This window comes from Bidens hawaiensis, unplaced genomic scaffold, assembly GCF_021521415.1.
Source record: "Bidens hawaiensis isolate Kalapana, Puna unplaced genomic scaffold, B.hawaiensis_p1.1 tig00027138_1, whole genome shotgun sequence".
Lineage (NCBI taxonomy): Eukaryota > Viridiplantae > Streptophyta > Magnoliopsida > Asterales > Asteraceae > Bidens > Bidens hawaiensis.
Window position 1 is genome coordinate 260,131 of NW_027494387.1, and position 1,638 is coordinate 261,768.

General features: G+C 40.9%; 1 protein-coding gene across 1 annotated transcript; it reads right to left on the reverse strand.

The window, feature by feature from the left end:
- Positions 1–255: 255 nt before the first annotated feature.
- On the reverse strand, positions 256–990 carry LOC143574900 (uncharacterized). Its single transcript, XM_077059405.1, has one exon. It carries the CDS (start codon positions 988–990, stop codon positions 256–258), a length of 735 nt encoding a protein of 244 aa, XP_076915520.1.
- Positions 991–1,638: the final 648 nt, after the last annotated feature.

A 1,638-nucleotide genomic window follows, 5' to 3' on the forward strand; every position in this document is an offset into this window, starting at 1 on the left:
TGAATTCGGTATCAACTGTGTATTTTCCTTGAACCTCGGCCATATTAGCCTCCACATCCCATGGTTCTTCTTCTCTAACAACAAATGCATTACCTTCCTCCATTGGTTTCCGACAATATTTTGCCATGTGCCCTTTTTGTCCACAGTTATGGCACCTAAAAGGAAACTGCTTTGGTTGGTACCTTGATTCCTTGTCTCGGTTCTCTTCTCCAATGAATCTTCGTCAAAGTTGTCAACCCGACCGTTCCGGTTCCATTATCTCTTCTCGGGTCGGTCACGTTTCTCATTCTCCCAATATTTACCCTTGCCTTTCTCACCATCACGAATCTTATTGTTGTAGAACCGATGCTTCTCCTTCCTTCCGACATACAAGTCTTCGCTCTCGGTTTTAATCGACACACCGGCTAACTGTTTTGCCGAGGCTTCTTGTCCGGCAAGAATATTCTCGAACTCAGTTATACTCGGTTGGGTCGCCCACCCTTGAATAGCGGTAACGAAACTACGATACTCCGGCCTTAAACCATGGATGAGTATCCGCTTCATACGAGCATCGCTAACCCGAGACTGTGGATCGAGTTCTCCAATCTCGCGACACAAATTCTTCACTTTACAAAAATATTGTGAAATAGGAAGATCACCTTGAGAAATCGTCATCAACTCACCTTCGACTAGTTGCAATCGAGCATCGTTCTTCTTCGTGAATAAGGTCTCTAGCGTATCCCATGCTTGCTTTGGGTATTCGAGATCTTGAATGTGATCTAGAATATCATCATCCACCGTTGTCTTGATAATAAACATTGCCCGACCCGCTTTCACCTGCCACTTCCCGATATTACCGTTAATATCGTTTGCAGGTTGTCTCGTCTCGGTACCGTTCGTTACCTGCCAAAGATCTTGACCTTGAAGATACGATTTTATGCATGTCGACCATTGTTTATAGTTGCTCTGGTTCAACTTCGTGATTCCCCCTACCATCTGCAACTTTGCCATTTTTTTTGTTTCTTCGCTGCAATCAAATTCTTTATTTCCTTTTATCGAATTCTTCAATATCCAAAAAGAAAAATAACTTCGATGGGACTCCTCTTTTTAATTTAATTGTTGAAGAGATAAAACAACAACTGCACTTTTGTCCGCTGGCTTCTGGACTACGCAAAAAGTCAAAACCAACAATGGCTTATTTCTTGAACACACATAAAAGAAAGAATATATTGTCTTATCTTGCAAAAAGGTCTTTAGTCCTCAAAACTCACAAAAGGCACAATATAATATATTATTGTAATTTGATTGCAGAGTAGATTCTCACCAACAACACCTGCTTAATTGAACAAACAAACCGCGGGACCTTTCGAACGTAGTCTTTCGGCAATCGTATCTTGAGAACCTACGATCAGATTCTTCTAACACCTTTGATCGGAACTTTAACTGCGATCGGATTCTTGGCCTCTCATTCCTTTGATTGGAAACCGCTACTTCAATCAAAACTTGTCACCGGTAGGAAACACGATCCTGGATCGTTAGGCTCTGATACCACTTGTTAAACCTTATACAAGTGAATCAAGAACACCAAACACGATTTTGCATAAAACATTTATGCGACTCTTTTCATTAATAGAAAATAAGAACAAAATACTTTCTACT